This window comes from Guillardia theta (genome assembly GCF_000315625.1).
Source record: "Guillardia theta CCMP2712 unplaced genomic scaffold GUITHscaffold_23, whole genome shotgun sequence".
Taxonomy (NCBI): domain Eukaryota; class Cryptophyceae; order Pyrenomonadales; family Geminigeraceae; genus Guillardia; species Guillardia theta.
Genome location: NW_005434651.1, coordinates 797,894 through 817,343, shown reverse-complemented (window position 1 = coordinate 817,343; position 19,450 = coordinate 797,894). Strand labels below are relative to the sequence as shown.

General features: G+C 52.8%; 6 protein-coding genes across 6 annotated transcripts; 4 read left to right on the top strand and 2 right to left on the bottom strand.

Annotated features, from left to right (window-relative positions):
• Positions 1-541: 541 nt before the first annotated feature.
• GUITHDRAFT_137110 (hypothetical protein) lies at positions 542-6,744 on the top strand (the record flags this gene model as incomplete). The annotated part of the gene is made up of 14 exons (XM_005835109.1): positions 542-625; positions 661-735; positions 1,128-1,216; positions 1,437-1,557; positions 1,761-1,802; positions 2,194-2,566; positions 2,839-4,201; positions 4,493-4,619; positions 4,897-4,962; positions 5,175-5,255; positions 5,459-5,560; positions 5,776-5,855; positions 6,545-6,577; positions 6,624-6,744. The coding sequence occupies 14 exons, from the start codon at positions 542-544 to the stop codon at positions 6,742-6,744; spliced, it is 2,757 nt and encodes a 918-aa protein (XP_005835166.1).
• On the bottom strand, positions 6,736-7,866 carry GUITHDRAFT_151944 (hypothetical protein). The gene is made up of 5 exons (XM_005835108.1): positions 7,801-7,866; positions 7,312-7,454; positions 7,172-7,258; positions 7,039-7,117; positions 6,736-6,892 (listed from the first exon to the last, which is right to left on the bottom strand). The coding sequence occupies exons 1-5, from the start codon at positions 7,855-7,857 to the stop codon at positions 6,827-6,829; spliced, it is 432 nt and encodes a 143-aa protein (XP_005835165.1). The 5' UTR covers positions 7,858-7,866; the 3' UTR covers positions 6,736-6,826.
• Positions 7,867-9,765: 1,899 nt separating this feature from the next.
• On the top strand, positions 9,766-10,209 carry GUITHDRAFT_106261 (hypothetical protein; the record flags this gene model as incomplete). Its single annotated transcript, XM_005835107.1, has 2 exons — positions 9,766-9,865; positions 9,914-10,209. The coding sequence occupies 2 exons, from the start codon at positions 9,766-9,768 to the stop codon at positions 10,207-10,209; spliced, it is 396 nt and encodes a 131-aa protein (XP_005835164.1).
• Positions 10,210-13,231: 3,022 nt separating this feature from the next.
• GUITHDRAFT_106259 (hypothetical protein) lies at positions 13,232-13,675 on the top strand (the record flags this gene model as incomplete). Its single annotated transcript, XM_005835106.1, has 2 exons — positions 13,232-13,331; positions 13,380-13,675. The coding sequence occupies 2 exons, from the start codon at positions 13,232-13,234 to the stop codon at positions 13,673-13,675; spliced, it is 396 nt and encodes a 131-aa protein (XP_005835163.1).
• Positions 13,676-16,698: 3,023 nt separating this feature from the next.
• On the top strand, positions 16,699-17,142 carry GUITHDRAFT_106257 (hypothetical protein; the record flags this gene model as incomplete). Its single annotated transcript, XM_005835105.1, has 2 exons — positions 16,699-16,798; positions 16,847-17,142. 2 exons carry the CDS (start codon positions 16,699-16,701, stop codon positions 17,140-17,142), a joined length of 396 nt encoding a protein of 131 aa, XP_005835162.1.
• A 730-nt stretch (positions 17,143-17,872) lies between these two features.
• Positions 17,873-18,500, bottom strand: GUITHDRAFT_106256 (hypothetical protein; the record flags this gene model as incomplete). Its single annotated transcript, XM_005835104.1, has 2 exons — positions 17,873-17,925; positions 17,984-18,500. The coding sequence occupies 2 exons, from the start codon at positions 18,498-18,500 to the stop codon at positions 17,873-17,875; spliced, it is 570 nt and encodes a 189-aa protein (XP_005835161.1).
• Positions 18,501-19,450: the final 950 nt, after the last annotated feature.

Below are 19,450 nucleotides of genomic sequence, written 5' to 3'. Positions count from 1 at the left end.
TCCTCCGCCTCCTGACCTCGTCTGTCTCTCAGGAACCTTCTGTTCTTCGCTTATGCTGTGGACGGGATTCTGTCGAACAGGTTCTCCTGCTCCACCCCAACGAAGACTTACCGCCCGTCCAGCTGCAGAAGCGCTGAACACATACGTGATGAGGAGGACGGACCTTCGTCGAGGGAGGTGCGAGAGCAGGAGCAGGAGCAGGAGCAGGAGCAGGAGCAGGAGCAGGAGCAGGAGCAGGAGCAGGAGCAGGAGCAGGAGCAGGAGCGGGAGCGGGAGCGGGAGCGGGAGAGAAAGAGGGAGGGGAAGAAGAGGAAGTGGAGGAGGGGAGAGGTCAGAAGGAAGGAGAAAGAGGGTGAGTGGATAGGAAAGAATTGAAGGGAGGGAAGAGAGGGTGAGTTGAGGCAGTGAACGAAGAGTATGAAGGGAGGGAAAGAGGAGGGGAGGAGAAAGGAGAGAGGAGGGCAGAAGAGGGGAAGAAGTTCGAGGAAGCAGGCAGCAAGATTCGAAGGAGCTGACAAAAGTGCGACGAGACAGGAAGGAAATGCAGGGGGTTACGGCACCGTCTCAGATCCGATACGTGCACTATCTTGAAGCTCTCATTTACCATGAAGTTGCCTTGTTCCTGGTTGCTCTTCTTGCAGCTGATCGTTGTGTTTGCAGATTGACTACATCTCTGCCATGCACCTTTCCATCCACGCCATCACCTTGTTCTCCTCGCCACATCCGCGAAGGGAGGTAAGATGGAGATGATGATGATGATGATGATGATGATGATGATGATGATGATGATGATGATGATGATGATGATGATGATGATGATGATGATAATCATGATGGAGATGATGATGATAGAGATGATGACGATGATGGAGATGATGACGATGATGATGATCAAAGATAATGATGATGATGGAGACGATGATGATGATGATGGAGATGATGATGAAGAAGAAGAAGAAGAAGACCGCGAATAATGATAAGGATGATGATGACGATGACAATGAAGATGACAATGACGATGACAATGACGATGACGATGACGATAATGATGACGATGATTATCATGCTGGAGTTTCTACATCTTTTCTCTGTGTTGTTTATGAGATCATAACAATCAAACTCACCAGGTTTGCCCGATCACCATCATCATCGAGGTTAACGGCAGAGTCGAATATGATCACAGCCGAACTCATGGAATTCAGCCGTTGAATCGAAAGTTAGAAATTGATCTCCTCCCTTCCATCTCTCCTCCTCTCCTCCTTCTGTTCCTCTCCTGCTCTCCTCCTCCTCCTCCTCCTCCTTTACCCGTCTGCTCCTCACTGCCTTTTTCCTCCTCCTCCTCCTTCTCCTCCTCCTCCTCCTCCTCCTTTTCCTCTTCCTTTTCCTCTTCCTTTTCCTTCTCCTCTCTCCCGTCTCAGTCGCTGACGGAGTCTTAGCGGGTCGAAGTCTTGGACTGTGAGCACGAGGAAGATCGCGATGAACAAGGCAAGCAAGCAGGAGATTAAACAGTCAGAGAAGAACGTCTTCAACTTCGATATCGGATCTCTTGCAGTGGAGGTCTTCTTCCCTCTTCTCCCCCCACCACCACCACCACCACCTCCTCCTCCTCCTCCTCCTTCTGTTGGTGATCTTCTCTTCCGAATCTTCTCCCAACCTTCTCCTCTCCTCCTCCTCCTCCTGCTCCAACTGCTTCTGCTCCTCCCTCCTCCTCCTCTCGCCCTCTCTGTTGCTCTTCCTCTCCTTCTCCTTACTTCCAGCAGGGCGACGTCTCTGTCCGCCTCTTCTACTTCGACCTGGACGAGGTCATGGCCAACTTTCCGACTCTTGTCAAGGAGGAGGACGCGCGAGCGTTTCCTACAGTCGATGCTGTGCTGGGCCCTGGAGCGAGAACCTGCTGCTGCTGCTGCTGCTGCTGCTGCTGCTGCTGCTGCTGCTGCTGCTGCTGCTGCTGCTGCTGCTGCTGCTGCTGCTGCTGCTGCTGCTGCTGCTGCTGCTGCTGCTGCTGCTGCTGCTGCTGCTGCTGCTGCTGCTGCTGCTGCTGCTGCTGCTGCTGCTGCTGCTGCTGCTGCTGCCCCCGCCCTCGCCCCCGCCCGTCCTGTTCCTTCCGCAACTGCTGATCTCCTTCCTCTGGCTACCTCTCTCGTGACATCCCGCCCCTCCCAGCTCTCTCTTCCTCTCTTCACCCTGCCGCAGGAGCTCTGCTTTGTCTCTTTCCACACCTCCATGCACAGCGGCCCCATCCAATTCGCCAAGCACGAGATCGACGGGGCGTACAACCGCTCCATCCACAAGTTCAGCCCCTCCTTCCGCCTCCACATCGAGTCCAGCAAGGTCCCAGCTCGGACAGGAGAAGCTCCAGAGCTCCAGGCGTCACCCTCGGGGTTCAGCAGAGGCCCGTCTCAGGTCTCCCAGGAGCTCAGGTGGGGGAGCCCAGCAGCAGCTGAGCTGGTAGTTGGGGCGGGGGGCGGACGGGGGGCGGCGGAGATGAGAGTAGTGTCGGTGTCATCGAGCATGTCAGAGCAGGTGTCAAACTCCTTCAGAAATCTGTTCCTCTACTCGGAGACAGGTCAAATTTATTTTCTCTCCTCCTCACTTCCTGCTGTCTCTCCTCCTGCTCATCCTCCGCTCTTTCCCCTCCCTCCCTCCCCCCTTCCATCCCTGTCCTCCTTCTCCTCCATCCTCTCTGTCTGTCTGTCTGTCTGTCTGTCTGTCTGTCTGTCTGTCTGTCTGTCTGTCTGTCTGTCTGTCTGTCTGTCTGTCTGTCTGTCTGTCTGTCTGTCTGTCTGTCTGTCTGTCTGTCTGTCTGTCTCTGTCTCTGTATCTCTCACCCTCTAGCAGGAAACATCATGAAGAAAGCCTGTCCTCAAGAGAAAACGTTCAGCAGCGGGGAGATAGTGCACGACTCGTCCGTCATGTCCACCAGCTCAGAGCTTTTCTACCTCGAGGAGGGAAACGTTCTCTTCCTCGACAGCAACGACAGCAGCTCCAAGAAGACCACCATCCTCAAGGGCGACACGCTTGCCGGCATGCCGAGAGGTCAGGGAGAGTTCTTCGGCATGACGGACTTTCTGCTCGGGAGGAAGGCGGTGATGGGAAGGATGCACAAGGTCCTTGCTACCTCGGAAGTCGTCCGTCTGCGGCGTCTCGAGCGCGACAACGGGAGCATGGCGCCGCCGCTGGAGCTGGCGGGGCTGAGCGGAGAGGAGGTAGCGATCCTCTACGAGAGCCTGTCCTCCTCGCTGGCGAGGCTGTACAGGAGGGTAGAGAGTCACCTGCACCTGCTGAGGAGGATGGAGAAGATCAAGAGGGACAAGAACGTGAGCGTGAGCCAGGCAGAGAAGGGGAGGCTGATGCGAAAGTTCATCCTCAAGTTCTCCATCCCCACCGACGAGACCGTCCTTGCCATGAGCTCCTGCTCCATCCTCTCCGGCGGCTTCTCCGGGGCCCATGGGCAGTTCGTCGTGCTCAACGGCTGGATACTCTTCAACGCGGGCAAGGTGATCCTGAGAGCAGGGCGCGCGGCTGAGGATTTCTTTCTCCCCATCGACATGATCACGAGGGTAGAGGCTGCAGGCACCAAACTCTCCCTCCTGTTCCACTCCGAGAGCGATGAGCTGGACTTCTCCCAGCACGGCAAGGAAGCGACCAACTCGAGGATCGGAGATTGGGGAGGAGCAGGAGCAGGAGCAGGAGCAGGAGGAAGCGATTCAGACTTGACTCCAAGGATTGTGTCGATGAGACTGGACGCCAACTCTACCCCGAGGACGCTGGTGGAGAGGCTGCTGACCACGAGGAGCGAGGGAGTGAAGGACGTGCTGCAGTTGCGGTTCGCCGACGAGGCTGCTTGCCTCGAGATCCGAAACGCCATCGAGATCCGGCTGGGGCAAGTGCGAGTTGCCCGCTGCTCCGAAGAAGGCTCCCGTCCTGGAAGCCTTGCGCTGAACATGGAGGGAGGAGTGCTGGGAGGAGGAGGAGGAGGAGCGCTGGGAGGAGGAGGAGGAGGAGCGCTGGGAGGAGGAGGAGCAGGAGCAGGAGCAGGAGGAGGAGGAGGAGGAGGGATGCTGGGAGGAGGAGGGATGCTGAAGAGAGTGATTTCTCTCGAGAATGTTGTGCAAGAAAGAAGGTCAATCGACCGGAGCCCCCCAGCAGCATTGGACGGTGACAAGCCCAAGAGCCGGTTCTCAGTGTTCAGTGCGCTGAGGTGAGGAGAGGAGAGAGGAGGAGGGAGGGGAGGAGGAAGGAAGGGAAAGAGTGGTATCAAGAGTGTTGGGGGGTAAGAAGAGGAGGAGAGGTACAAAAGGAATGGGATTAGTGGAGGTGGAGAAGGCAAGGGTGACGAGAGGAAAACGAACGGGAGGAGATGCGACGCTTGAACAAGGAGGAGGAGGAGGAGGAGGAGGAGGAGGAGGAGGAGGAGGAGGAGGAGGAGGAGGAGGAGGAGGAGGAGGAGTGCAAGGAATGTGAACGCGTTTGGCTCACCTTCCACCCGCAGGCCTTCAGGGTCGTCAAACCGTCTCATGATGGAGGAAAACGAGGTTTCTACCTTCCTGAGAGAGAGCATCCCCGCCCTCTGCTGCTGGATCCTCCCAGACGAGCTGCTGGAGGTCGAGGAGGCGGGGGTAAGTGCTTGCACTGGTTGGGAGCGCGTTAGGGGTGGAGAAGAAGCCGGAGGGGCGAGGATCAAATGAGGATGATGATGAGGAAGGAGATATAGATCAGGAGGAGAAAGTGGTACAGCAGCAGCAGCAGCAGCAGCAGCAGCAGCAGCAGCAGCAGCAGCAGCAGCAGCAGCAGCAGCAGCAGCAGCAGCAGCAGCACAAGGAGGAGGAGGAGGAGGAGGAGGAGGAGGAGGAGGAGGAGGAGGAGGATGGGTAAGTGCTGAATTTTTATCTGCAGGTGATGCGCAACTGGACCAATTTTCTGACAAGCTCGAGCTACCGAAAGTATCAGAATGATGAAGTGGTGAGACAAGGCGGAGAAGCAGCAGGGGCAGAGCAGACTGGGAAGAGAGGGACCGCATGTGATAGTGAAGCAGAGAGGGAGGGAGGGAGGGAGGGAGGGAGGGAGGGAGGGAGGGAGGGAGGGAGGGAAGGGAAGGGAGGAGTATGTAGCAGGGAAAGGAAGGGATAGAGAGATGTTGTATGGAGCATCACTGTTGAATGACAAGGTTTCAGATCATTCCCATCGGCTGTCAGGAGAGAAAACTTTACTTCCTACTGTCTGGCTCCTTGTGCTCGCAGAGCCTTGAGGGCAAGGTAACTCGATCATCTGAACTTCGCTGTCTGCCTGCATGTCTTGCTTCACTTCATCTCCATGCTCACCGTAGTCATACGTGCAGACCTCTTTCCACTTGTTCTTCCTTCAGATCATCATCTACAACCACAGCAAAACAAACGAAAAGAATAATTAGAAACATGAACAACCAGACTCGGTTCGTTGTATAACTTTCTTTCTCTAGAAACATTCCTTGCAAATTAGCCCTGGGGAGCCTTTTGGAGATGTCAACTTCTTTGAGATTGGAAATCGCGGATCCCCGTATAACGTGCTGGCATCAGGACAGGTATGTTACGGTGCCTGCTGATTGAAATGACGACGACGATGATGATGATAGCAATTTTGATGTCGATGTCGACGACTTTCTCTTGATGATTGTGGTTGTGATGGATGTGAGGAGGAGGAGGAGGAGGAGGAGGAGGAGGAGGAGGAGGGTATGATGTACTCCTTCAAATTCATCGTGCTTTCCCATCATGTTCACGACTTTCTCACATATTGCAGGTTGAATGCATCGATTTTGGAGAGGAGCACCTTCGACGATTGGTGGGAGACAACGCTCTTTTGCGAGCAAGAATCTACAGGTGATGCAGAGGAGTAGTGGAGAGTGATGAGAGGAAAGAGGGAAGAGCGGAGGAGAGAGAGAGAGAGAGCAGGAGATCGGGGAGAGAGGAAGAGAGAGGGAAGAGCGGAGGAAGAGGAGGAGGGGGTTAAGGGAGCGGAGGAGGCGCAACAAGTGTGCTGGCATAATCTTTGCTCTAGATCTGTAGCCGTCAGCTTCGCAAGGAGGGTTGATCGTCGCCTCGAGGTAAGCAAGTTTCCCTCCCCCCCACTCCCCCTGCCCTCCTCTTCCTTCACTCTCCCTGCCCTCCTCTTCCTTCACTCCCCCTGCCCTCCTCTTCCTTCACTCCCCCTGCCCTCCTCTTCCTTCACTCCCCCTGCCCTCCTCTTCCTTCACTCCCCCTGCCCTCCTCTTCCTTCACTCCCCCTGCCCTCCTCTTCCTTCACTCCCCCTGCCCTCCTCTTCCTTCACTCCCCCTGCCCTCCTCTTCCTTCACTCCCCCTGCCCTCCTCTTCCTTCACTCCCCCTGCCCTCCTCTTCCTTCACTCCCCCTGCCCTCCTCTTCCTTCCCGTCCCCCGTCCTCTCCCCTTTTCCACAATCTCACCTTGTTTTGAGTGCTCTTTGCCTCTTCCGTTGCTCTTCCCTCTCCCCTCGTTTCATCCGGCTTTACCGCCATCTCCTCCCTTCCCTGCTGAAATATCTTTCTCCAGTTTTTGCGCAATCGAGGGAAGGGGAGCATGCAGGTGAGGAGGAGGGTGGGAAGGTTGACTTGCCTGACGCCTTCTCCAGCTCGGGTTTGCTCCTTTTCTGTGAGTTCATGAACACCTTCACAACCAAAATGGAGAGGTGGAAGGAGGCAGTAGCGGAGGAAGAGGAGGAATGGGAACGGGGGGCGGGCAAGGAAGTTTAGGCCTGTTCACTGAAGTCCTCGTCTAATTCACTTCAACCACAACGATCATTGTCTAATTACAAGAGGAGGAGTCCCGTCGAATTTATTTCATCGCTGCCTCCATGTCCTTGAACGCCTCGAGCTTCTTGAACTTGCTGTCTTGGATCACCTGAGTGCATCCAGTGAGCATCAAGCTAGAGGAGCAAAGGAATGGGAAAGTGGGAGGAACTTGTGGTAGCAGGATGGAGAGAAGACATGAAGGAGGCGAAGGGGAGAGGAGAAGAGAACTAGCAAAGCAGTGGAGCATCAATATACCTCAGCGGAGGCATCAGAGGAGAAGTCAGTCGACCACTCCACAAAGGTCTCGTTGCTCGCAGTGATCCTCCTGACCCGTCTGTGCAGGCATTCAGTAAATTTGCTATCACGTTCACATCAGGACGGTACACACATTGTGTGGATGGTGCTCGAAACCGGAAGCGCCTCATCACTGGAGACAACCTCCCATGTGACGAAGTGCTCAATGTCGCTCAGCTCCCTGCACACCATGAGCAACACAGCTCGCGCTGCCCACCATGCCGACCGTCCTACCTGATGTTGATGGAGATGGATTGACCATCCTTGTACTTGAGAGCATGCAGCGATCCAACCTGGTCTGGAGTTCCGTTTGTGCTTTCAACCTTGTCCACCAGCTTCCACCAGGAAAATGACATGGGACGAATTAACGCCCATACCTGAAGTTTTGGCAAGACTCACTCGAGCACACCACCTCCTACAACCTCGTTCGAAGGGACATTTTCACAAGTACAACATCTTTCAAGAGAGGACAACACGAGAATGGCAAATACAAAAAAACAATCTAAAACATCATTGATTTCCTGCTAACTTGAATCACATTTCTCCACTGTTGAAACGCATTGCAAACGGAATGTAAAAGATCCGATACACGAGCACAAACTTTTCTATTCCGGATCTCAGTTTCACGAGTGCTTTGCACTTGCACATTCACAATGACACTGACACATCCATGCATCTGCTCTGCATCTGTTCCGATGTCTTTCTCTCTTGCGCTCTCCTCACCTTCTCTGCTGGGGCGCTCAGGCGGCAGGACTCGAAAGTGCGGCAAGCATGGATCATTTTGAGTTTGTCGAAGTCTCCTCGAGAAGTTCTTTAAAGGCCCTGCAAAAGCTCTTCTTATGAATCCGCTAAGGTTTCAACTAATTCGAATTTTCTCGTTCTAGTTTCAAATATTAGTCTTTAACATTGTAAGAATTCCCAGGAGCAAGTTTCATCATCTGAGAAACCTGATTCTAGAACTTCTCACGAATTCAAATGTTCAGTTTCTGGGGCACGGTGTCCCGCTGGTCAAAACGATTGAAGGCCTTGAAAATTAGGTAGGGGTGTGTTGATGCTGGGGTAGTATATGACTCTGGCATTCGACATATAGGTAGGGGTAATGATCAGGTAATAAGTATCCCCTAGCCTGAACATTTTTCCTATTGCAGCATCGAGAAATTTGATAGAACATAGCGAAGATAACCCTCAAGGTACACCAGAGCGGAGGTTTAGGGGGGTAGGGCATTCCTCTTGTGTTGTCGTGGGGGGTACTTCTGGTCAAACCAAGCAGGGGTGGCGATGTTGAGGCGCATCCTGCAGGAAGATATCTTGTGGGTGGGGTATAGTACCCTACCCTCAACTTTACAACCAATTTCTTGAGAAAAGAAGGGTTCATTGTGGAGGGAGAGGAGATTTCAGGGACGGTGGGTAATAAAGATGCGACTCGACGGATCGATTCACCTGCCGCGCCAACATTCAAAATCGAGCACATCAGAATCCGTTACAAACCCGTTTGAAAATGCCGCGAAACTTTCGGCGACCGTCCGTGAGTTCAACCGGCCCGTCGGACTGGCCCCGGCCCCGGAGTTCGGATCCGAGCGCTGAGTCCGAGTCAGTCCCCCGGGGGCGGGCCCCGCCGCCCCGCCGCTGGGCCCTTTACTCAAAGTTAAGGGGCCAGGCGTGAGCCTGAGTACTGACGGCGAGTCTGAGAGACTCTGAAACTTCGGACAGCGGCCGCGTGAGAACTGACTCGAACTTGGTGACCAGTCAACCCTTATCCGGCCCACTAGCTGGTACTGCTGCCCCCAAACTTAAAATTGTAACTTGTATGAGTTACTCAAAGTTTCGGAGCCCTTTACTCAAAGTTAAGTTAAAAATCAGTACGAGGACAATCAAAGTTTAGTTACTTGAACTATCACAGTACTTCCTTGCCGGTGGAATTATTAGTCTTCTTTTTTTAGTGACTGCTCGATCTATTTGCGGAGTCACGCCATCTTCCGCTGGGATCTACCATCATTGTACCCCTAACTCTACCTGATTCCTTGAGTTTATAATGAGGTGGGGTCTATCACCCAGGGAGATGCCGGTTGTCGGGCTTGTTTAGATACGAACTAGGCCATGGGTGGTGGGGTCAAAGAGCCTGTGAATAGGTACGGTACTCAGTGGGCCCGGACCCCACCCATTGACCGTGCGGCGCACGACCGGTAGGCTGATCACATGTGTCGGAGGGGTATTCTAGCAGATAAAAGGACGGGTAGTCACAAAAACGATGAGGAGGTGACAATATCAAGGAATTGGGAAGAGGTAGGTTGGGACAGCAGTCGGGGGGGGTGGGGGGTGGGGGGTGGGGGGTGGGGGAGGGTTGAAGGCTTTTTATTCGAGTTGTCCGCGGATTGTCCTCAGCAACAGGTGCGATGATCGGCATGCTTGGCGTGCAAGTGTGGCGTGCATGTGTTGCGATGTGAAGTCATAGCTCATTATCCCATTGATGTGAATGCGTGTGGGCAACTGAGTGGCATGGATCACGCGAAGTAGAAGGGCTCTGTGCAAGTTTGTGCATCCGTGAGCTTGAAGAGCTAGCCTTGAGGTTGTACATGTCTGAAGAACAACTTCTACGAACTCAGATTTTTGATAGTTAGCATATCGTTGTACTTGTGTTGATGTCGAAGAATGTAATTCAAGGTTTCCTGACTGACAATTCTTTCAGAAATGTTCCACGACATCGTTCACTTTCAGTCCCTCTCCTCCTGCGTTGGAAGCGCCTCCTGCGGAGTTGGCACGTCCTACGACACTGATGGCATCTACTTTGGTGAGTGTCCCCTGTAAAACATCCCACCATTCCTTATTCATGCACCAGGTGCCACCAACATCTCCAGCGCCAATGTCGCTGAGTCCTGGTTGGCCGACTCTGAGAGCGCTGTAACCTTCAGCATGAGCGGCAGCAACCAGGGCGCCTACAACAACTATGCCGCCATCAACACCTTCTGGTCTGACACCACCGCCATGGACAACCTCCGTGGAGCCGACATCACCGACCACAGCATCGCTGGATCCTTTGAGACCATCGGAGCCAACACTGCTGCCAACAATGTTCGCGGAGGCCACACCGTGCACACTGCCAGCGGCAACTCTGTCAGCTACGAGCAGCACTAAGTTGTCTCTTGTCGTCAGGCGCGTCATGAAAGTCAACCAAAGATGTCGTGAAGTTGCGCAGGGCCCCTCAGGGTCTATTTTAGTCCATAAATTCCAATGCGAAATCTCACAAATGACTGTTTCCCTTGTGTATCAAGGCCATGAGAGCTGTGTTTGCGCCCCTCTCACAACGAAGTCGCACTGGTCTCTGCAGTCTTGAGTGCTCAGTGGGCTGTAGCCTCGAAACTCTATCTGCCAGAGAGTAGCTAGAGTGCTTTTCGCTTAATTCGGTACTCTAACGTTGCGAGACTCAGACAAGTACAAACTTTCAGCCTGTCACTGACCCTTTCGCTATGTCAAAATTAACCGCTTTGAATGACTCACTGCGGTGAGGCTTTTACTCACGGTGGGCCGATCAGTGCTGAAGTTGCACCCGCGATGATGGAAGCGAACGATAGGGAGGCCTTGAGCTGACGAAAGATCCTGGACCCGATGCGTTTGCAAGTCGGATTACTTGAGACGTCTTGCGAGGCCGAGAGACCATCCAGCGCTGCCGCTTCCTTGTTCGCCGAGCGATCCGGCCAGCGCCACAGAAAGCGCAACGCATCATCCTGCAAGAGTCCATCAGTGCTGGCGATGATGGGAAGGCGGGACGTGCTGAGCATATGCATTACGATGCCCTCGGATCTTCCTCTGTGCTGCTCCTTGCAGTTTGCTCCGAGCGAGGTCCGGTATTCCATCATTGACAAAAACATGTGACATGCTGAAGTCCAGGATTAACCCATGCCATCCGCCTCCAGTAGCCTGCAATTGCGGAAGTTCAAAGTCCCCTACATGACGATATTCAGGGCCATGTTGGGAAACGTTCTGCCTGGTGCCGGGTACGCCTTGCACGTGGACGCGGCACCTCACATCTGAATCTTTGATGAGGGTACTGAGGACGGCATTGCACTTCTCATGCGCATCAGTCCATAACGGGCTGCAGTGCCTGCAGGTCGCCATGTGGGTGGTCCCCCCAGGATGATGGAGAAGATGGTTGCATTTATCGCTTTGCGGCGGGAGGTCAACCGGCAATCCACGAAGAAACTTGTCAGCGGCAGCCACCAAGCTGATGGGCTGCTGCTCAAAGATCCCAAGTTTTGCACTTTCCATAATTGAGAGTGCCAGATCCTTCGCTGAGAGGTAAACTGAGACAGAAGTTCATCAACCGGGTGGCCTGGTACTCGAAGGGGAGTAGAGAAGCTGGAGTGGTGTGCCAACAAAGATCTCTGGCGCTCAGAAAGGTTAGCTCGAATACTGCAGAACGAGGAAACTCCGAGAGGAACTGAGCCGTGAGCTCCCGCTGGGCGGGGATGAAGAGCACACTACCAGACGTCCCAAATAATTCAGGCGAGGGCATCCAGCCATTGTCGCACGCCTGAGGAAGCTCCGCCAAGGAGGTGTACGCCGAGATTCCCAGCTCCATCAAGTGCGTGTGAAGCAGATGTTTTTGGGAAGACATCTTTACTCAAAGTTCAGTTAAAGATCAGTACGAGAATCCAGCAAGTGCCTTGGTACAAATGTTTAGTCAATACACCAACGGCAATCTATTTCGGGCACCAACTTGGTGCTACTGGTTACGCCTCGTAAGGAACCCGCCTAGAACCGTTGCGAGTTTTGGGTGGGCCAGGGGGGCGTTCCCTTGCCATATCCTGCACCCTCATGTGGGTATGATGCGCGATGCCGCTCTGCATCGCAGACAGCTCGTGCCATATCGACCCTGGACACGAAAGACTGCAGTACACAGGAAAGGAATCTTTAATGACAACACCAGAGGCTGAAGAATATCTTGAGCAGGCTGTCGCCCATTGCCCTTGTGTACTGCTCTGGATTTCATGAACTTCGGAGCATGAAAGCGAGGATGGACCCAGGCCTAATGAGATGACTTTATCATATCATGGAATCGGAGACTGAGGACGCCGAAACATCTGTGGGGTGAGTCTGCCAGGTCAATCAAGCCAACGCCCAGGCTTGCCATGGAGACCATGAACGAGGGGTGACGAAATCAGTATGATCGAATTATGATGTCACAGGTGAAGTCCAGTCCCATCACAAGCAGGCATGTCTGTCATCCTGTTGTCAGCGGGAGGAGGAATGTTCTCGTCTGTCATCTTTGCGAGACTCGATGATCAGGCATGATCATGGTATCATATTACAACCGTAAAGAGTGGTTCGACATGCTGGTCTTATAGACACAGCAGTCTTCACCATGGGCATGAAATCTGATGATAGAACATATGGAATTGTTGGTAGATCATGTTGAGTTACAAGATTCTGTGCACATCCATCGTCAGGCATTGCTCAACATGCCAATCTCAGGTGACATGCTTCAACTTGTCAAAGCTATTGGAAGATCAAAATTGATAACAGTTCCAAAAAATACCTCTCACATCTCGCCAACTGGCCACATGCTTGTGGGGTTGGCGGATTCGAAGTTGCGGAATCACGCCATCTTCCGCTGGGATCTACCATCATTGTACCCCTAATTCTACCTGATTCCTTGAGTTTATAATGAGGAAGGGTCCACCACTCAGGAGATGCCGGTTGTCGGGCCTGTTAGATACGAACTAGGCCATGGGTGGTGGGATCAAAAGCCTGATGATAAAAGTACGGTACCGTAGTACTCAGTGAGACCCCACCCATTGCCCTACGACCGGTAGGCTGATCATATGGGTCAGAGTGGTATTCTAGCAGATAAAGGGACGGGTAGTGACAACAAAGATGAGGAGGGGAATTGAGAAGAGGGTAGGGTAGGTAAGGTAGGGCCGTTAGGGTGTGGGGGGGGGAAGGAGAAGGGTTGGGGAGGGGGTTGAAGGCTATTTTAGCAAACAGGTGAGGTGCGATAATCGGCAATGCTTGCATGCAAGTGTGGCGTGCAAGTGTAGCGATGTGAAGTCATAGCTCGTTATCCCATTGATGTGAATGCTTGTGGGCAACAGAGCTAGCCTTTTGTTGATGTCGAAGAATGTAATTCAAGGTTTCCTGACTGACAATTCTTTCAGAAATGTTCCACGACATCGTTCACTTTCAGTCCCTCTCCTCCTGCGTTGGAAGCGCCTCCTGCGGAGTTGGCACGTCCTACGACACTGATGGCATCTACTTTGGTGAGTGTCCCCTGTCAAACATCCCACCATTCCTTATTCATGCACCAGGTGCCACCAACATCTCCAGCGCCAATGTCGCTGAGTCCTGGTTGGCCGACTCTGAGAGCGCTGTAACCTTCAGCATGAGCGGCAGCAACCAGGGCGCCTACAACAACTATGCCGCCATCAACACCTTCTGGTCTGACACCACCGCCATGGACAACCTCCGTGGAGCCGACATCACCGACCACAGCATCGCTGGATCCTTTGAGACCATCGGAGCCAACACTGCTGCCAACAATGTTCGCGGAGGCCACACCGTGCACACTGCCAGCGGCAACTCTGTCAGCTACGAGCAGCACTAAGTTGTCTCTTGTCGTCAGGCGCGTCATGAAAGTCAACCAAAGATGTCGTGAAGTTGCGCAGGGCCCCTCAGGGTCTATTTTAGTCCATAAATTCCAATGCGAAATCTCACAAATGACTGTTTCCCTTGTGTATCAAGGCCATGAGAGCTGTGTTTGCGCCCCTCTCACAACGAAGTCGCACTGGTCTCTGCAGTCTTGAGTGCTCAGTGGGCTGTAGCCTCGAAACTCTATCTGCCAGAGAGTAGCTAGAGTGCTTTTCGCTTAATTCGGTACTCTCACGTTGCGAGACTCAGACAAGTACAAACTTTCAGCCTGTCACTGACCCTTTCGCTATGTCAAAATTAACCGCTTTGAATGACTCACTGCGGTGAGGCTTTTACTCACGGTGGGCCGATCAGTGCTGAAGTTGCACCCGCGATGATGGAAGCGAACGACAGGGAGGCCTTGAGCTGACGAAAGATCCTGGACCCGATGCGTTTGCAAGTCGGATCATCTGAGACGTCTTGCGAGGCCGAGAGACCATCCAGCGCTGCCGTTTCCTTGTTCGCCGAGCGATCCGCCAGCCGCCACAGAAAGCGCAACGCATCATCCTGCAAGAGTCCATCAGTGCTGGCGATGATGGGAAGGCGGGACGTGCTGAGCATATGCATTACGATGCCCTCGGATCTTCCTCTGTGCTGCTCCTTGCAGTTTGCTCCGAGCGAGGTCCGGTATTCCATCATTGACAAAAACATGTGACATGCTGAAGTCCAGCATTAACCCATGCCATCCGCCGCCAGTAGCCATCAGTTGTGGAAGTTCAAAGTCCCCTACATGACGATATTCAGGGCCATGTTGGGAAACGTTCTGCCTGGTGCCGGGTACGCCTTGCACGTGGACGCGGCACCTCACATCTGAATCTTTGATGAGGGTACTGAGGACGGCATTGCACTTCTCATGCGCATCAGTCCATAACGGGCTGCAGTGCCTGCAGGTCGCCATGTGGGTGGTCCCCCCAGGATGATGGAGAAGATGGTTGCATTTATCGCTTTGCGGCGGGAGGTCAACCGGCAATCCACGAAGAAACTTGTCAGCGGCAGCCACCAAGCTGATGGGCTGCTGCTCAAAGATCCCAAGGTTTGTACTTTCCATAATTGAGAGTGCCAGATCCTTCGCTGAGAGGTAAACTGAGACAGAAGTTCATCAACCGGGTGGCCTGGTACTCGAAGGGGAGTAGAGAAGCTGGAGTGGTGTGCCAACAAAGATCTCTGGCGCTCAGAAAGGTTAGCTCGAATACTGCGGAACCGAGGAAACTCCGAGAGGAACTGAGCCGTGAGCTCCCGCTGGGCGGGGATGAAGAGCACACTACCAGACGTCCCAAATAATTCAGGCGAGGGCATCCAGCCATTGTCGCACGCCTGAGGAAGCTCCGCCAAGGAGGTGTACGCCGAGATTCCCAGCTCCATCAAGTGCGTGTGAAGCAGATGTTTTTGGGAAGACATCTTTACTCAAAGTTCAGTTAAAGATCAGTACGAGAATCCAGCAAGTGCCTTGGTACAAATGTTTAGTCAATACACCAACGGCAATCTATTTCGGGCACCAACTTGGTGCTACTGGTTACGCCTTGTAAGGAACCCGCCTAGAACCGTTGCGAGTTTTGGGTGGGCCAGGGGGGCGTTCCCTTGCCATATCCTGCACCCTCATGTGGGTATGATGCGCGATGCCGCTCTGCATCGCAGACAGCTCGTGCCATATCGACCCTGGACACGAAAGACTGCAGTACACAGGAAAGGAATCTTTAATGACAACACCAGAGGCTGAAGAATATCTTGAGCAGGCTGTCGCCCATTGCCCTTGTGTACTGCTCTGGATTTCATGAACTTCGGAGCATGAAAGCGAGGATGGACCCAGGCCTAATGAGATGACTTTATCATATCATGGAATCGGAGACTGAGGACGCCGAAACATCTGTGGGGTGACTCTGCCAGGTCAATCAAGCCAACGCCCAGGCTTGCCATGGAGACCATGAACGAGGGGTGACGAAATCAGTATGATCGAATTATGATGTCACAGGTGAAGTCCAGTCCCATCACAAGCAGGCATGTCTGTCATCCTGTTGTCAGCGGGAGGAGGAATGTTCTCGTCTGTCATCTTTGCGAGACTCGATGATCAGGCATGATCACGGTATCATATTACAACCGTAAAGAGTGGTTCGACATGCTGGTCTTATAGACACAGCAGTCTTCACCATGGGCATGAAATCTGATGATAGAACATATGGAATTGTTGGTAGATCATGTTGAGTTACAAGATTCTGTGCACATCCATCGTCAGGCATTGCTCAACATGCCAATCTCAGGTGACATGCTTCAACTTGTCAAAGCTATTGGAAGATCAAAATTGATAACAGTTCCAAAAAATACCTCTCACATCTCGCCAACTGGCCACATGCTTGTGGGGTTGGCGGATTCGAAGTTGCGGAATCACGCCATCTTCCGCTGGGATCTACCATCATTGTACCCCTAATTCTACCTGATTCCTTGAGTTTATAATGAGGAAGGGTCCACCACTCAGGAGATGCCGGTTGTCGGGCCTGTTAGATACGAACTAGGCCATGGGTGGTGGGATCAAAAGCCTGATGATAAAAGTACGGTACCGTAGTACTCAGTGAGACCCCACCCATTGCCCTACGACCGGTAGGCTGATCATATGGGTCAGAGTGGTATTCTAGCAGATAAAGGGACGGGTAGTGACAACAAAGATGAGGAGGGGAATTGAGAAGAGGGTAGGGTAGGTAAGGTAGGGCCGTTAGGGTGTGGGGGGGGGAAGGAGAAGGGTTGGGGAGGGGGTTGAAGGCTATTTTAGCAAACAGGTGAGGTGCGATAATCGGCAATGCTTGCATGCAAGTGTGGCGTGCAAGTGTAGCGATGTGAAGTCATAGCTCGTTATCCCATTGATGTGAATGCTTGTGGGCAACAGAGCTAGCCTTTTGTTGATGTCGAAGAATGTAATTCAAGGTTTCCTGACTGACAATTCTTTCAGAAATGTTCCACGACATCGTTCACTTTCAGTCCCTCTCCTCCTGCGTTGGAAGCGCCTCCTGCGGAGTTGGCACGTCCTACGACACTGATGGCATCTACTTTGGTGAGTGTCCCCTGTCAAACATCCCACCATTCCTTATTCATGCACCAGGTGCCACCAACATCTCCAGCGCCAATGTCGCTGAGTCCTGGTTGGCCGACTCTGAGAGCGCTGTAACCTTCAGCATGAGCGGCAGCAACCAGGGCGCCTACAACAACTATGCCGCCATCAACACCTTCTGGTCTGACACCACCGCCATGGACAACCTCCGTGGAGCCGACATCACCGACCACAGCATCGCTGGATCCTTTGAGACCATCGGAGCCAACACTGCTGCCAACAATGTTCGCGGAGGCCACACCGTGCACACTGCCAGCGGCAACTCTGTCAGCTACGAGCAGCACTAAGTTGTCTCTTGTCGTCAGGCGCGTCATGAAAGTCAACCAAAGATGTCGTGAAGTTGCGCAGGGCCCCTCAGGGTCTATTTTAGTCCATAAATTCCAATGCGAAATCTCACAAATGACTGTTTCCCTTGTGTATCAAGGCCATGAGAGCTGTGTTTGCGCCTCATATCTCTAAATCTCACAACAAAGTCGCACTGGTCTCTGCAGTCTTGAGTGCTCAGTGGGCTGTAGCCTCGAAATTCTATCTGCCAGCCAGATAGTAGCTAGAGTGCTTTTCGCTTAATTCGGTTCTCTCACTCAGACAAGTACAAACTTTCAGCCTGTCACTGACCCTTTCGCTGCGTTGCACTAGGTGGGTCCGGTATACAGTTAACACTTAAGGTTCTGGTACAAATTTTAAGTGTTAGCCATTAACCGTTTTTCAACGGTTTTCTTATTCTCTTTCACGGTAAAGGGTTAAGTCTTAAACTTCAAATCCGATCAAAATAAGCACCGTCCAGGATTCATCGCGGCTAGTTAAATTTAAAAGTCCCAATTTTAATTTCTCCCCCCCCGCCCCTCGTCCCGTTCCTGCGTGCTGTGCTCATACAGGGGACACTCTCACCACAAGTATGCCATTGCATCGCGATACACCCCGTGTTTCTGTCAAACGTACCCACTTGTATCACCGTGAGAAAGTTTTTGTCATGCAGACTTCGTACAAGATTCTACAAATACTCATCTGTCATGTACTTCAATTGCGTCGCACATGTACTTCAATTGCGTCGCACAGACCCTCGTTCACCTCTGCGATTTCCTCGTCCTGATGAAGGGGATGGCGGTGAAGAAGTACAGACAGCCTCACCCTTGTCTGGTTCATCTTCATTCACTGCTTCGTCTGCGATAACGCTTGAAATTTGTGACGACGTACCTGGACTTCCGCTGTCTGCTGACTTGAAGGCATCAGAAGCATTTTCCCCGACTGTTACATAATCGAACTGAGGCATATTCGTGCTGACCCGCTTCTGGACTGTGTTCATGACTGCTTGGAACCGAGTATTGGTATCCTCTTCCTCAGCGTTTGCTATAGCCTGTTGTTGATTACATTTCTGTTCCCAGCGACGTTTCATACGGGAAAGTTGTAAGTACAATTCATCGATTTCGCTCATTGCATCACCGCCGTTCTGAGCACGTTTGATGTGTCCCTTCTCGCCTTTTTGTATGATGGAGTTGGCCTCCTTCACAGCATCTTGGAACTTGTCTCTCGTAGTACTCTCCTTCAAACAGCCATCGAACAGAGGATCTTGGTTGAGGGCGTCTGTAACATCACGGTGTACGTTTTCTTTCCTTGTTGGAGCCAAACAGCTTGCCTGGATTTCCATTCAAGCTCAGACGAGGAGTAGAGGTGTACGATGATGCCCGAACTCGGAACGTTTGTGCGTGGTTTGACAGCATTGGATGGTGTTTCACATGTTGGAGACATACCCTCTTGTCGTGTGATATCCGAGGTTATGGGATGGTCTGTAGAACTAACCTGTACAGTTCCATGGTTGTCTACCTCGCCATAGCAAGTTTCCAAGTTCTTGCTCCGCCATTCGGAAGCAGAAGCAATTGCGCGGGAAAATATCAAAATTTGACATATTCATGAATAATTTTGAATATATACAAAAATTTCGAAAATGTGCTAGAATCCTGTTAACGGTATACCGGAACACTCAGGTTTTGTCGTAAGTGTTGACGGTGAAATAAGGCCTGAAGAAATTTAACACTTAACAGTATACCGGACCCACCTACTGTCAAGTGCCACCGCAGTGCCGCTTTACCGTTCAGTAATGAAAATTCACCGCTGATCACTTTCAGTGTGACTCTGGTGAGGCTTTCACTCCGGCGGTGGGCCCGGATCAGTAAGTTCGGGCTGCCCCGGGGGTCGACTAGTTCGATCCGAGGTGGCGGCCGGCACTGTCACAAGCACCCGGCCGCCCGGCTGCCCGCCGGCCATAATGTCGGCCCCGCCGTTACTACGGTAGTACCGTACGGTCCGACTCTGAGGCCGCGCTGCCATCAGTGCACGGTGCCGCGGTGCGGCCCGGCCAGGTGTCCGCTAGTATCATAGTATCCGCGAGTATCCGCGAGTATCCGTGAGTATCCGTGAGTATCCGGGAGTAGTTTCCGTCGCTTCATGGAAGTCGCTGCGTTGGTAGCAGCCAAGGTGACGATGAGAGGAACGAGAGGGGAGGGGAGGGGAGGGGAGGGGAGGGGAGGGGAGGGGAGGGGGAGGGGAGGGGATTTAGGGACCGGAAGAAAGCACTTCAGAAGAGGAGCCGGAGGGAGA

Bases quoted from the DNA above. Each gene is read 5' to 3' on its own strand.
- GUITHDRAFT_151944 (XM_005835108.1), bottom strand. From the start codon at position 7,857: ATGATCCATGCTTGCCGCACTTTCGAGTCCTGCCGCCTGAGCGCCCCA. The intron at 7,455-7,800 runs GTGAGGAGAGCG...CCAAAACTTCAG, and splicing joins TGAGCGCCCCAGCAGAGAAG to GTATGGGCGTTAATTCGTCC. The intron at 6,893-7,038 runs GTATATTGATGC...GGATGCACTCAG, and splicing joins CCTCTGATGCCTCCGCTGAG to GTGATCCAAGACAGCAAGTT.